This window comes from Neoarius graeffei, chromosome 6 (genome assembly GCF_027579695.1).
Source record: "Neoarius graeffei isolate fNeoGra1 chromosome 6, fNeoGra1.pri, whole genome shotgun sequence".
NCBI lineage: Eukaryota > Metazoa > Chordata > Actinopteri > Siluriformes > Ariidae > Neoarius > Neoarius graeffei.
Genome location: NC_083574.1, coordinates 8,875,360 through 8,889,420, shown reverse-complemented (window position 1 = coordinate 8,889,420; position 14,061 = coordinate 8,875,360). Strand labels below are relative to the sequence as shown.

At 39.9% G+C, this 14,061-nt stretch overlaps 2 protein-coding genes across 5 annotated transcripts in view; one reads left to right on the top strand and one right to left on the bottom strand.

Moving 5' to 3' along the window:
- Nucleotides 1-14,061, top strand: part of ddx11 (DEAD/H (Asp-Glu-Ala-Asp/His) box helicase 11) — a 115,157-nt gene that overhangs the window by 23,577 nt on the left and 77,519 nt on the right. The window lies entirely within an intron of this gene.
- Nucleotides 3,920-13,636, bottom strand: LOC132887367 (uncharacterized). Of its 2 annotated transcripts, XM_060922836.1 has the most exons (6): nucleotides 13,551-13,636; nucleotides 12,145-12,175; nucleotides 6,748-7,764; nucleotides 6,230-6,385; nucleotides 5,903-5,998; nucleotides 3,920-5,363 (listed from the first exon to the last, which is right to left on the bottom strand). In XM_060922836.1, exons 1-6 carry the CDS (start codon nucleotides 13,616-13,618, stop codon nucleotides 5,091-5,093), a joined length of 1,641 nt encoding a protein of 546 aa, XP_060778819.1. In that variant the 5' UTR covers nucleotides 13,619-13,636; the 3' UTR covers nucleotides 3,920-5,090. The 2 variants fall into 2 exon arrangements, with proteins under 2 accessions (XP_060778819.1, XP_060778820.1); XM_060922837.1 differs by lacking the exons at nucleotides 12,145-12,175; nucleotides 13,551-13,636 and adding an exon at nucleotides 8,661-8,731.

Sequence of the window (14,061 nt, the reverse complement as noted above, 5' to 3'; positions counted from 1 at the left end):
GTCACGTCCACCTCATTAGTGAAGGGTTGTTTTACAATCAGGGTATGCAAGCTAAAAATGACATTTAACACTTATTATCTTCAATATCAAAAGGCTTGACTAAATAAACTTGGTTGCTTATTGTTAGCCTGGGCCCGCCCATCCTAAGCGTGACGCAACACGAGGGCCTGTTCCGAGCTTAGTCTGGCCAGGCAGGCTATCTACAGCATTTCCAAGCTCCCGAAAAATCGGGAACCAATCAACTTTGAGCATCTCCAACGGCCCTGGGTAGAGGCGTGTTCAAGGCAGTGACGTAGTAGAACTGCGACCGGAAGCCATAGATTGTTTACAGAATCTATGAGCAGCCCTGGAGGTATTTATTGAAAGGAAGGACGTTTTCGCCTTGCTCCCGACCGGCTTCGGTAAGAGTTTAATCTACCAGTTAGCCCCGTCGCGTCGCATACGTCAGAGGAAAGAGTGATGTGATTGGTTTAAGCTTCGTCACAGCCTTTTCTGGCTTCGACCAGTAGCAAACTGAGGCATTTCAGGGAGGCGGGTCAACCACGGGCTCTGGGAAACGGTTTGGCTTAATAGCTTGGCCAGACCAAATGCTCGGAGAGCTTTGAAGTCGCGTTAGCCAGGCTAGTTTATTGTAGCCCTGTGATAGCTACGGAAGAGCGATAGTTCCACTAAGAAATACATATATTTTTTTAAATTTCTGAGAAAAAAAACTCAGAATTTTCGAGATTAAAGTCAGAAATTTCGAGAAAAAAGTCAAAAATTTCAAGAAACAATCTCAAAACTTTTGAGAAAAAAAGTCAAAAATTTCAAGAAAAAAGTCAAAATTTGAGAAAAATTTCGAAATTGAGAAAAACGTCACAAATTTAGGCTACCAGGAAGTACCAGGTCATTCAGAGCTGACGGAGACTTAGTCTGCTACTACTGTGTTTAGTGCTGCTGAAATGGACGACTTAATCAAATGTTATTTCGGGATTGGGTTTAATTAACAAAGAGATCCTTGCAGTCTTGGCACAGAATCACAATATTGTCATGAATCACATCACCAACCGACTTCCTGTACCCCGGTTGTCACAACTCTGAATTCCATGGCTCTGGTCTCAGCCATTCATGTCTACCGGCCGCGAGTGAGCGTCACTTCCGTATGGAAGCCCGCCTTCTACAGATTTCTGACTTTTTTTTTTCTCGAAAATGTCGACTTTTTTCTCAAAAATTTTGACTTTTTTCCTCGAAACTTTTGACTTTAATCTCAAAAATTCTGAGTTTTTTTCTCAGAAGTTTCCAAATAAAATATAAAACCCTGGCCCTATTGCTCTGCCATAGATAGCTCTATTTACCATGCAAAAAAAAAAAATTGGTGATAACGTTATTTTTGGTGAATGTATGGCAATACTAGTGCATCTCAAAAAATTAGAATCCCATGAAAAAATTCCCTTTTTTCATAATTTAATTCAAAAAGGTAAACTTTCATATATTCTATATTCATTACATGTAAAGTGAAATATTTAAAGCCTTTTTTGTTTTAATTTTGATGATTATGGCTTATAGCTCATGAAAATCAGAAATCCAGTATCTCAGATTATTAGAATATTCCCTAAGATCAATCAAAAAAGGATTTACAATACAGAAATGTCCAACTTCTGAAAAGTATATTCATTTATACACTCAATACTTGGTTGGGGCTCCTTTACCATGAATTACTGTATCAATGCGGTGTGGCATGGAGGTGATCAGTCTGTGGCACTGCTGAGGTGTTATTGAAGCCCAGGTTGCTTTGATAGTGGCCTTCAGCGTATCTGTATGTTTGGGTCGGGTGTTTCTCATCTTCCTCTTGACAATATCCCATAGATTCTCTATGGGGTTCAGGTCAGGCAAGTTGGCTGGCCAATCAAACACAGTAATATCATGGTCAGCAAACCATTTGGTAGTAGTTTTGGCACTGTGGGTAGGTGCTAAGTCCTGCTGGAAAAGGAAATCAGCATCTCTAGATGGAAGCATGAAGTGCTCTAAAATCTCCTGGTAGATGGCTGTGTTGACTTTGGACTTGATAAAATACAGTGGACCAACACCAGCAGATGACATGGCACCCCAAATCATCACAGACTGTGGAAACTTCACACTGGGCTTCAAACACCTTGGATTCTGTGCCTCTCCACTCTTCCTCCAGACTCTAGAACCGTGATTTCCAAATTAAATGCAAAATGTACTTTCATCTGAAAAGAGGACTTTGGACCACTGAGCAACAGTCCATTTCTTTCTCTCCTTAGCCCAGATAAGACACTTCCGACATTGTCTCTGGCTCAGGAGTAGCTTGATATTAGGAATGCGAAAGTTGTATCCCCTTTCTTGAAGATGTCTGTTCGTGATGGGTCTTGATACACTGACGCCAGCCTCAGTCCACTCCTTGTGAAGCTCTCCCAACTTCTTGAATCAACTTTTCTCGACAATCCTCTCAAGACTGGGGCCATCCCTGTTGCTTGTGCACCTTTTCCAGCCACCCTTTTCAGCAATGACCTTTTGTGGCTTACCCTCCTTGTGGAGGGCATCAGTGATCATCTTCTGAACGACAGTCAAGTCAGCAGTCTTCCCCATGATTGTGGTTGTGTGTACTGAACTAGACCGAGAGATACACTGTGTTCATACTGTTTTACTCAAACTCGAAATGAAATATTCTAATATTTTGAGATGGTTTTTTTTATGTTTTTGTACTGTATGCCATACTGATTAAAATTAAAATAGAAAAATGCTTGAAACATTTTAGTTTATGTGTAATGAGTCTATAATATATAACATTTTCACTTTCTTAAATAACTGATGGAAAATATTGAACTTTTCCCACAATATTCTAATTTTTTGAGATGCACTAGTATATTGAGGTATTTCACCCACGTGACCAAGTCACGTGACGTAGCCATTTTGGACGGCACGCTTAAGTCCTTCAGTGCAAGGCGGTATGAGATGGTGGAGACCTTTGCACATTTTAACAAGAAAGTAAGCTGTGATTCGTGTTAAATTGGATCTGTCTTTTATCACAAACACTGTACCCAGCCTTGGTATGGAGCCCTGTGTATTTATTTCTGTGTCCCGTTTCTTTCTAGCCTCTGTTATTGCGTTTTATGTCTGATGTCTGCTACATGCAACCCTAGACAAATTAACACTGCCTTGTTTCACTGCTCAGATGGGTTAACAAACACTGACCCATTTACTTTTTGCTATACATTTTATCAAAATTGCGTTAACTGATAAACTAACCTGAAATGAAATGATCACTGCAAAGTCTGGAGTACTCTGTTGGCTCCCAATCCTGTCTCTTCACAGCTGCAATCCATTTGGCCCTCTTGTCTGGGTCAGTAGGAAACCGGTAGTGATGGATCGGTCGCGAACGATCCGGTTCAAAGAGCCGGCTCTTTGAAGTGAACGACGGGAGCCGGCTCTTCGGTGGGAGCCGAGTTGGGGAGCCGAATTAGTTTTTTGTCCTTAGGTGCCTCAGAGAGAGAGAGAGACTTTCACAAAAAAAAGTTGCTGTCCGATTGCGTCTTTGCGTTGTCTATTACCATTCAAAGGAAAAAAAGTAGCATGCACTGTAAAAAATGAATCACCCAATCTACTTAAAAAAAGTGAGGCAGCTATTTACACGCATTATAAATGAGTAGATATTACTTTCTTGAATTTTAAGTAAATTTACTTTAAAAAAGTGATCAAATAGATTTACCCACTAAAAATGGGTTCTTAATTTTTTTAAGTAAGTTAGATTAAAAACTGAGTAGATGTAACAACTTATATGTAGGTAGAATTTTATGTATTTGCTTAAATGTACTTTATATTTAAGGTATCTTACCCAGTAATGTAATTAATATTGCTTAATTTTGTTTCATTTCAATATCAGAATTGCTAGATAAACATAAGAAAGGAGACCATGCTGTTATGCATTTTATGCCTTTTATTTTACTTTCAAGTGAAAGTACAACTGAACATTATTTTAAAATTGAAGTTGTACAGAACCAACATTTGCTTGGTGTACCATCAAAGCTAAACGGTAGCTGGTTAACTGTGAAACAAACTTAACATGGACCAACTGAATTTCTTATTTTTCTTATTTCTTCTCATTAATTAAAAAAAAAAAAGAAAATGTGTCACAAATATATTTAGCACTGGGTCGCTAGAGTTACAATATGCCTGACAGAAGAAAACATAGCCAAGGCCTTGGCTTGTAAGAATAATAATGTCTTAACAGTAGCAGGTTAAATGCGAAACTGAAAACTGAAGTGAAAAGTTCTTGGAAAAAAAAAAAGTTGTACATAGCCGTGTAAAATGGCATATTTGTAGGTAGGTATGAAAAAAAGGAAATGGGTCACCAATTTATTTAGCACTGGTCCCCTATGGTCCAATATGCCAAACAAAATGGGAAAAAAAATCCAAGGCCTTGTCTTGTAAGAACATTAACAGTACCAGGGACATTTTGAAGCTGAAACTGAAACCTGAACTGAAAAAGAAGTTGTACAGAGTTGTGCAGCTCTCTCCCTGTGGCATAAATTGATCAAATATGTTCTATTACACCACACTCGTCAGCATCATTACCCATCGCTTTCATCTCTTGATCGTGTGTGTGTGGGCGCATTTCTGTTTTGCTGGTGGGGGTTAAATCATTGTTTTTTCTCTAATTTTCAAACAGAATTGGTCTCTAATTTTTTACATTCCCCAAACACATTATGGTGTGTGTGTGTGTTTGTTTACTGGCGGTGATCAGTGTTTTGTTGCAGGAAAGCAGCATAGCGTCAACAATGAACAACTGAAGTTACACTGAAGTGTAAAATGGCTTAAATGTGGATATTGGCATCAAATTCAAAAAACAGGGAAATGAGTCTCAAGTTTATTTAGCCATGGTTCACTGGATTGAACCCTAACATGCTGATGTATATGCTGTTGAAACAATTGAAGATTTCAGATGGAAAACTCCAAGTGCCTTTTTGGTGGGATTCCAAAAACATGCTGTGTTTCTATAAATTAAGTTTTAATTTCTATAAATCTGAATGAAAAAATGCTATTTAAATTTTGTAATGGCTTTTAGAGGGTTTTGCATTTGAACTCTTCAATTACTTCAGTTTGTTTTTCAGGGAATGTAGTTTCCCTGAAAGCTTCCCCTCCTCCACTTCAAGAAAGATTTTTTGAAAGGTCTCAAATGTATGTTTAAGTTCCTTGGGATAGCTCAGATTCAGAGCATAGGTAAGGCCAAGAAGAGCAGAGCATGCACTTGCTATGTTTCCCAAGCCACGCATCACCCTTACACCTTCCAGGACAATGCCAACCTCATCTGCGACAACACAGATTTTCATCACTTGCTGGTCTTCTTGGGCCAGGTCTTCTGACTACAAAAAACAAACAAACAAACAAACAAAAACAAAGTGTTATTCTCAGAATTAAGCAATATGATGTGCAATACTTCTACTGAAAAGAAAACCCAGAGCAACTCAGATAAAACTCAAACAGGTCCACAACACAGTAGAGGGACTTGCATTTCTAACTAGTTATTCTGTTGAGTGCAGATAATAAAAAGGAGCTCAACGCAGATCTGTCTCAAATAGGTTCAATGAACTAGTTCAGTGGCTACATTCACCTTCAAGTCATTGATTTGAGACTAAGTGATAAAACATTAACATTTTTCAGTAGCATTTGTGAATGGGTGGCATTAATTCTGGAAATAAACTCCTAAAAATATTACACACTGCACCTTCAAAGCTTTGCGTTTGTTTTTCAATTTGTCTGTATCTGTGAGAGGTGTGAGCTCGAAAAACTGGATCTACTTGGGTGGTGTACTATAGAAAAAAAGGTATTACCCAGTGCAAACTTAAGTATTCCGAACTGAGGATGTGTAATAAACTTTGTGAATGTATGTTAGGTCACTTACGTGGTATTCTTTTATCAGTGCCTTTTTTTCTTCTCCCAGGTAGTCAATCAGGGATAAGATGACCACTTCTCTCCTGAGGTCAATGTTGTTGGGATCCTGCAAAGATAGTCACATAATTCTTTGTATAAGGACCACTGAAACACTCAGAGCAGAATACTCAATTTGTCACAACATTCCTTTCCATCCTGTGTTGAATCTCCAAAAACTTTGTTTACAAGTGAATATATCACACTTATAAACTCATACGTTTTGGAGAAATGAGTATGACTGCGATGCATGTTGGACTAACAATGAGTCAATTGGTTTTAGCATCAGTAAATGCATTACCTCAAAAAGACGGCTCATATTAGCCTTGAGTCTTTCCCCTAAGGCCCCTCCTTTGCTCTGGAAGAGACCCAGGAGCCTTGGTGTGTAGTTATCCAGCATGGCCATGAACTTCGGCTCCAGAGTTTTTGTTGTCAGCTGGCGGAATTCTTCATTGATCTGAAACAAACAAACAAACAAAAAAATACGATCATCACTGCATGTTTAGATTATAGAGGCCTGTCCTATGAACAGAGTTTAACCCACCCAGAAACACTTGGTAAACCGGGGTTGACAAAACTCTGTCTACCGCAAGTTGTATCCGGAATTCCTACACGCTGTTAGGTTATGATCCATCATTTATGCCCAGAATTAAACTGAAATGAGTTATGACATAAAATGTTAACTCCACACAATAGCACCTGTTTAAATGTTACTTCTGCCAAAATGGGGTTGGAGTTGGAAAATGCGTAAAACGGATGATATGCTCAAAATACTTACTTGCCTAATACATGCTATTACTTTAGATCGAAATGTGGTACCTGAGAGGTTTGAAAAAGGGCAGGCCATCTGTCCAGCATTTCCTCAGCTCTGGGACACAGGTTGACTACTTCATGTCTCCTGTAAGGAAATGTGATGGTCATGAGTTCATTGATGGCCCTCGCATTATCCTTTTTTTTGGCCTCAGCCAGGAGCTCTTTCCTTGCTATTTCCTGGGTGTCCATGGTTTCTTTCCCCGGCAGTGGTGGTAGGTAATTGACCTCAGACTTTTTTGCCTTTTTGACGTTTTTAGCAGGTTTTCTTTCACCAGGCACTTTGTGTTTCAAGGAGTTGCAGGTAACCTCCGGAATATCCATTGTTCGGAGCTTCATTCTATAGTTGCCCATTTTGTACTTAATGCTGTACTGCCAGCTGGAGTAGCCTGTGTAGGAGCTGGCATCCCTGAGGCATGGGTGCTTCTTGACAAGTTCCTCAGCCACTGCAGCAATCTGTAGGCCGGATGGATAAGCAGTGTATTGGAAGATGGCTCTCGATAATCCATCCAATACAGCAGTCTTCACACTTGGGTTGGTCAGTCGTGACCCGTCTTTCTTAAAGGCTTCATTGCCTCGCTGAAGCATCATCTCAGCCTCATAACAAAACACTGGGATGGGAAAATGCTTGGGCCATGGTGCCCTTTCTGGACTGCTGCTGGGGGAAAGTAGAATGGTGTCTTGTGAGGCAATGGAATGAGCGTCATCTGGTGAATTGGGTGCAGCAGAGGATGTGGAATCATCCAAAAATGATAGATCATCATTACTGATATTCTGCATGTTTAATGTGATGTATGTGGGGCGCACAACTCGAATGGTGTCCTTGTGTTTAATTTGGGTGGGTGAAGAAAGGTCAAAGAAGTCCTCAAAGTCTGAGTCCAGATACTTTAGGCTAATGTCCTCCGTACAGCAACACAGCTCCTTCACCGCCACCATCAACTGCTCAAGGGAGGAAGGAATAGACGGCAGAAGTAGCTTGAGCACTTTGTCCCCATCCATGACTTTCAGTGCAAAATGATCCATTACCTGAAAAAAAACCACACATTGTTTTAACAGGACATCACCACCACACAATGATATTTTCAGGGGAAGGGCGGGACGCTGCCAATTTGCATGGCTATGCCCAGAGTGGCAAAGAAGAGAAGGCAATGAAATTAGTATAATAGCTTTAGTACTGCAAACTGTCATACAACTGGAAAATCACCCTCCAAATTGGTGGGTTATTAGAGTTTTGCGGGTGTTGGCGTGGCACATACAAAGCAGCTGGTGTGGCACAGTGAAAGCAAAGGGCAGACAAACAGACAGGACCCACAGACAGAGATTTGTTGCATTATTAAATAGCTGGTCACATATTACAAGGCGTCTCAAACATGTATAAACACTTAATTTAGAACCAACATCACTATGATTTCACGTTCATACAAATTTTAAAGTGTAATAGATATATGACAGATATAATTTTGTTGCTTTGTCACCACCCATTCTTAAAATGATGTCTAAAGACTACTACTTTATGACGCCTACAGCAGTCACACTGGAGGCACTGAAAGTGTATGCCAAGACAATTGTGTGTGACTTGCATTGCCAGCAGTGCCTGTACCAGTACAGTGACGTTTGACACTCAATGCCATGATTTTTTCCACATCCTGTAATTTATGTTCAGATATTAATGTTAACAAAGAAGTACTGCACTCCATACTGATTGCAGGCACAAACAAAGACCAGAGAGGTATGAACTCCAGAGGGTAGAGGTCTGAACTGGTCACATGTCTGAGAATAACATAGTTAAATATGGAAATTGGTTCCTTTAATAAATGTTCCTTTAATAAAGGCCACATATGCAATGACTTAAATGTGTATACATATTTGATACACCCTGTAATTAACCATTCAGAACCTTTTTTAATTATTAACCACATTACCTAGCAGTGTATATGACGCTTCAACGTGACCATGCGTTTTCCTTTGACATTATAGGCTGCTAAGGGATAAATGTCATGAAGTTCCTGGTAGTCAACAATGATAATATTGATTGAATTTTCCACCTCAAAGGAACGGAAATGCTCGTTGTACAAGGAATGGAGTCTCTTCGAAATGAACTTTATATTGGTTTCCAAAACAACAATTTGAACAACTTCCACAAAGTCAGGGAGGCCACCAGTAGAACCGTAAGGCAAAATCATACCTACGGAATACTTAATCCCATGGCAAGTCACAGAACTAGATAGCTGCACCTGTGCAATGGAGGGCAAAGCCTTTTTCAAGGGTTCCTGTATTTGCACATGCAAGACCTCTATCGGAACTGTGGACAACTTTGAGACGATGAGTGTGGGTTTTGGAGCAGTTTCTTGCATGTGGTATGCAGACATCAACTGGTGCTTTGTAGCTAGCGACAGCAGTATATTTCTGAAATTGTTTGTGTGCCTGACAACTCGTTTGAAAAAACTATGCTTCGCTTCGAATCGCATAGTCCAGTACCCAACCAGCGGCCCAAATGATTCAATTAGTTTTGGATAATGCTCCAAGAAATGGTGCTTAGGGCTAAGGTGGACGGCAGGAAATACATCGATCAATCTGTGGCGATGCTCTGATATCTTTGATTCAAGATAAGCAATCGTTTCATTTGAGTGGACTGGGGCCACAACAAGCTCAACAATGTCCTTTAATGTCAAAAGGATCTGCCATGCTGGCTCATCGACAGGTATGTTTGAACCAACAATAAGGGGCAACAGCCTAATAAGGGCCCAATTCTCGTGTGCGTTCCCTCCGATTGATTTACTCGTCGTTAGACTATTTGGTAAAGCCTGGGGGCAGTCAGTCTTGTCAGCCCACCTGTATGGAAACTGGCTAATTAAGTCATTGAGTTCAGTGACAGTGAAGTACTTTTTCTTTACAAAGTATGTCAAACACAATGCAAGCTCAGATGGAATGATGCCTTCAAACAGATCATGAAGGATGTCGGGGGGGTAGCCAGTAACACAGTGGAAATGTTCTAGCTTTTCAGTTAGTGGGCAAGCTTTTTTGACACCAAATGCATGGAGAAGAGTTGTGTCTGACTTAACAGAGTCAACGTGTGCGCGGTAGCTCTCTTTTGTCCGTAAAGGAAATTCACCAGACTGTACTTCCTTCTTTGGAAATCTGAATGATGGCCGAGACAAAACCTACAGATGTAAGGGCCACTGAAACTTTCAACAAGTCCGCTAATGGAATGCGCTCCAAGATTATCAGCGACAACACATAGCACAGACCCCCTAACAAATTTCCCAACAGATGACAGAAATAAGCCTTGTTTCTCTAAGACACATAAATCCTGTAGAAGGGGTTCCAAGATACGCTCATAGCCGAACTCCTTAGCATCATTTGCTTTGCAAAGAGTTGCTAAGTATATTGACGTCAGTACCGATCTATACTGTGATGGCACATTCGCGAGTACCCAATATACTGCTGTAATTTTGTGCTTCTTTCTCGATGTACCTAGAGGGTTACACACCTCAAAGTCATCAATGTAGAGAATTATTGAGACTCTGGGTTCCTCGCCAGCATGAAATGCGTTCTGCTGAAAATATTTCCCGTCATAGAATGCCTTGTACTGTGAAGAACGAATGGGATGCCTTGTTACAACCTGCTCTACGATGGATTTATTTGAGAGCACATGCTCCAGTGACTTTAGAATAGGCACATACTGAAAGGACTTGTTACGAGTGGAATCCAAAAGGTACTCAACTGGGTCAACAACATTGAATTTGTCTTTGAAGTATTGTCTCCTTTTAAAACCAGTGCCAAGTGGCCCGTCTTCCCTTAAAGCTGCAGTAATGGGGTGGGATTTACACAGTTCCTCTACTAATTCGGAAACTAAAGTTTCATCAAATGTGCACTCATTCTTTTCAAAGGTTGACACAACAATCTTTCTAATATTGGGCACAGATGCTGAACCACAAATGAATTGTAATTCTTCCACCAAATGGTCTATGCATTTACCTGAAACATTATGTATGCTTTCTAGTTTCAAGAAAAGTGCTCCAATTTTCCCTACAATTACACTCAGATCCTCTTCTTGAGCACTATCTGCTGCTGCCTCACAGTACTCAACATCTAATTCACTGCCAGATGGTTCACCATCAGATGGTTGACTACTAAGTTGGTGCTTCCTTAGAATATTGACCTTAAAATCAATCAGTGAATGAGGTTTGTGTTTCCTACTTCTGTGTGTTTGGAAAGTACCATAAATATTTGTTTTAAAACCACATCTTTCAAAGGGGCATTCAACGGTTTCAAAACTCTTTAAATGAGAACCTACATGAACAAAAAAATCCCTCTCAGTTGGAAAAAGATTTCTGCAAATTTCACATTGAAATGAATAAGCTTCTCCTGCTGTTGTTGCAGTTGTTGGATGACACCTTGCCAAATGTGAACGAAGACTACTCCATGTTTTAAAGGAACAAGGACAACTTGTATGAATACAAATCACAGAATTTCCACGAGAATATGCCCCATGCTGCAGCCTATAATGCCTAAGAAGCGCACTCCTAGTGTTTGATGAAAAAGTGCAGTGTTTGCACTGCCATTGCATTTGTATCCTGAAACAAAGAACAAATACACAAAAAACAGGGGGGTGTTACGGGGTATTAGTTATTGCCTAGATGATTTTGGGGTTAAGCGCCTTGCACAACGACACTTCAGCCATAGTTGTATGGGTAGACTAGAGATACTCCGATCAGCTTTTTTTGGCCCAATCACCAATTACTGTTCACTAAAATCATGATCTACCGATGACCAATTACTGAAAGAATTGGAAGCGTTCCCATTTTTTTCTTGCATAGGGTGTAAATTAAACTAACTTAATATGTTAACTAATAATTTACACATCTACAAATCTATGCATTTTCATAGACCAATTGTAATTAGCATGCAAACTTTCAAATCGGCATTTGCCTCCATCTTTAAAGGATCATTTCGGTCGTCTACAACATCCAGCTTTATTGCTCAAGCTACCTATGACTTAGCAATAGCGAAGACGCGAATTTTTTTCATGAAACTCACTTTGTGGTCAGTTTACCTTTTTCACGAATACTTACCACCACCATCAAATTCTAAGTATTCATAATGACTAGGAAAATTGCACTTTTCATACACGAAAAGCGGGGTGATCATGTCCGCCATTTTGAATCTCCAGAAATAGGCATTTTTAGCTAGAAAACTTACTGCATTTTGGTCATACTAGTTAATAGAGGTGTGCATTGGCACTGCCCTCACGAGTCAATTCAATGTAATGTAATGGATGGCTCCCCCTTATGTTGACATGATATTTTACATAGAGTGGCTTTAACATATTCTGTTCCTGACGGTTACAAAAATTAAAAATGTGCATTGGAAAATCAGAAATGAGAAAAAAGCATAGTAACTTACCTCAATGTAGACTTGGGTGTGATGTAGTACACTGTTAACATACAAACACACAATTGAGTCTGTTGTCAAAGGGATACACCCCTGTTTTAGAACAAAAACCTTACATTGAGGCATACTGTAGCCTTCGTGAACATCCTAAGTCACGTATGGGAATGTGCATACACGTCCACAAAAAAAGACAGGCAATACATTTTCACCTCGCTATATGATCTGTGATTGAATTGTGCAGCTCACATCGAAGGAAATGTATCCCCGTGCGCAGGTCAAGCATATTGGTTAACAACTAGTGTGGGTGGACCCTTTAAGAAAAATCAGGTCTTAATTTAATACTTGGTGTAATGCAGATGACTTGTGATGTAGTTTCATCTCTCGTTCATTATACGTATCTATGTAGCACATTTGAAATATTGTGTTGCAATATTTCATAACAAGGAGTTGGTATCTCTAAATATGCATGTCAATGCCTTGTCTTTTGTGTGTGTGTGTGTGTTTTTAAATAATGAATTGAGTGAACTGCAAAGCAACAATCTGGCTGGCTGTATTGCCTAGTCACTGATGCCTAGGCAGTTTGAACAACCCTCTCGTTGTCCCTAGCGTTACAACGATGATAAGGCGCACGCCTAAAATCCCCTTTTTAGGACATAAAAAAAACTATCTGCGACGAGCTCGCAGGCGCTGTGTGCCGCGAGAGCATGCTGAGCCCTTACATGGCTCCAGAACGGCAAGGACTCATCCTTGGCACCAGCAGTTGGAACACTTGAAATAAAGAAGATAAAAAACGTAGCCTATAGCGTTTTTTGCGTGTGCATTTTAATCCACGTCCATTGCTTTTAATGTGCGGCCATGCATAGTGCGATTAGAAGACGCATTTCTGCAAATTCACATGTTTGACTTTTGTAGTTCATTGCCGCGTCCATGAGCAGTTGAAGCAAGTTATCGTTTTCATCGGAGAACTCACCTCACCGGATTGCACTAGTCTGCTAACTACTATTGATTTACCATACAAGTTAGCGGTCAAATATTCTTAAAGCACACACCATTTGTGTTTTTGCAACACTATTATACCATTTTAAATAAACCCAGCATGCTTTAAAACGTGTCTGTGGCTAGCCCACCTAGACTAGCATAGCTAGTTCACAACGAAACGACGGTGTAAAATGAAGCACCAGTAAACATCACTCCGTTTTTCTGACATGACCCTTGCCTCTATGAAAATCAAATGATTACACACGTAAACGGTAAAATCACGCCATTGTTCCTCACACTAACTTTATCAACTGACGACCACGACAGCTAGTCGTTTATCAATATCCACCCCTACCAGCCAAAATGCCATTAATATCTTGGAAGGCAAAGTACGGCAGTTTACATGTTACACATCATGCCAAAAGTATCTTACAACTTACCTTGGAAGATTCAAGAAGCAAAACAGACGTCCAAACGTCTCGCTAAATGTGCGACCTGCCACCAACATGTCTCCTTCAGAAAGAGCGAATGCCCGCGCATGGATTTGGCGGAAAGTGAACTGCACAGACCGGAAATAGTAGCTTCTACTTCTTAAAAATGAGTATGATTCCTCACATGCAATGCAGTGCATTTTCATCCTACTCTTTAAAAATGAGCTCGATTCAATACAGCTTCTATGAAGTAGACAAGCCTCTTTAAAATGTGTTAATTTAGTTAAATAAATGAATCCCTGTCTAATTTTATTTTATTCAAGTAAGTTTAATCAACTTTTGTTCAAAATAGAGTATATTGATATTTTTTTGTGAAATTAACAGTTTTTCTTTATTAAATTTACTAAAATTCCACGAAAATCAGAGTTCATTTTTTACAGTGTGGTGTACGCCTACTTTTTTTGGTTGGGGGGGTTGATGTCATTCACAGCTGCGAAAATACGAAAATTGGTGTAATGCT

What these genes read in the sequence shown, in the direction of transcription:
- LOC132887367 (XM_060922836.1), bottom strand. Translation starts at nt 13,618, where the DNA reads ATGTTGGTGGCAGGTCGCACATTTAGCGAGACGTTTGGACGTCTGTTT. An exon ending in ATATGAGCCGTCTTTTTGAG is followed by an intron (nt 5,999 to 6,229) that starts GTAATGCATTTA and finishes CTATCTTTGCAG; the next exon opens with GATCCCAACAACATTGACCT. An exon ending in CACTGATAAAAGAATACCAC is followed by an intron (nt 5,364 to 5,902) that starts GTAAGTGACCTA and finishes TGTTTTTTGTAG; the next exon opens with TCAGAAGACCTGGCCCAAGA.